The sequence below is a fragment of the Palaemon carinicauda genome, chromosome 22 (assembly GCF_036898095.1).
Source record: "Palaemon carinicauda isolate YSFRI2023 chromosome 22, ASM3689809v2, whole genome shotgun sequence".
Lineage (NCBI taxonomy): Eukaryota > Metazoa > Arthropoda > Malacostraca > Decapoda > Palaemonidae > Palaemon > Palaemon carinicauda.
In genome coordinates, this window is record NC_090746.1 from 39192541 (window position 1) to 39193374 (window position 834).

Below are 834 nucleotides of genomic sequence, written 5' to 3' on the forward strand. Positions count from 1 at the left end.
TGTTATCGTCACACACTCAGCAAGCCATTGTGACTCTTCAACAACAGCAAGAAAGGGTTGCTAATGTCGAGAACCTAGTCCAGGGACACATGCGTTCGGGGCTGCCACAACAGCAGCAATATGCCATCCCCGATGCCTCTAAGCTCCCACCCTTTACAAAGAGTAACCCCTGGAGGTTAGCTCTACATGCCCCCCTCTCGGATGGCATGTTGTCCATCGAAGGTTTCGGAACTCGACCGATTGAAGACTTCGAGTTCTACCCGCCGGGTCTGCAATTTCCTTTTCCCGGCTTCGCTCGCTTGACTGATGAGGCTCTGATCCGCCTAGATAAAGTCCCTAAGGAGACTGTGATCTTCCCCAAGGAACAGGCCCAGTCTGTTTTGGTCCGCGCCTTCAACGAGTGGGATTGTGTGAACACAATGCTCACACCCCATAAGAACTCGTATACTATGTTTGTGATAGACGAGCATACCCCTACTCCATGCACAACCAAGATCATAGAGATAGCCTATCAGGCTTCCAAGGAAGAGAAGCCCTTACCTCAGCTTCGGGAGACGGAATTGACTTCCCTTCTCTTCCCTGGTGACCATGAGTGCTGGCGGAACGCCCCGTCTACCTTTACGGTAGGCAAACTGAGCCCGGACTGTGCTTCGACGCAGTTCAGTGAACGCCTCCCCAAGCTACCGGAGTCCCTAATCAAAATAGAGTTTGAGACCCGGTGTAGGCTCAGTAGATCCATTAACTCTACTGCTCTATCGGAGATGACTGTTGCCACTTACGACGACGAACCTATCGGTCCTCACGAAGTCACTTCTGCAGACCTTGTTGATTGAC

General features: G+C 51.8%; 1 protein-coding gene across 1 annotated transcript in view; it reads left to right on the forward strand.

Moving 5' to 3' along the window:
* Positions 1 to 834, forward strand: part of LOC137616413 (uncharacterized) — a 3561-nt gene extending 2727 nt beyond the window's left edge. The window contains exon 1 of the mRNA XM_068346150.1: positions 1 to 834. This exon is cut by the window's left edge and continues 2727 nt beyond it. Coding sequence (XP_068202251.1) covers positions 1 to 833 — 833 coding nt within the window. The 3' untranslated portion in view covers position 834.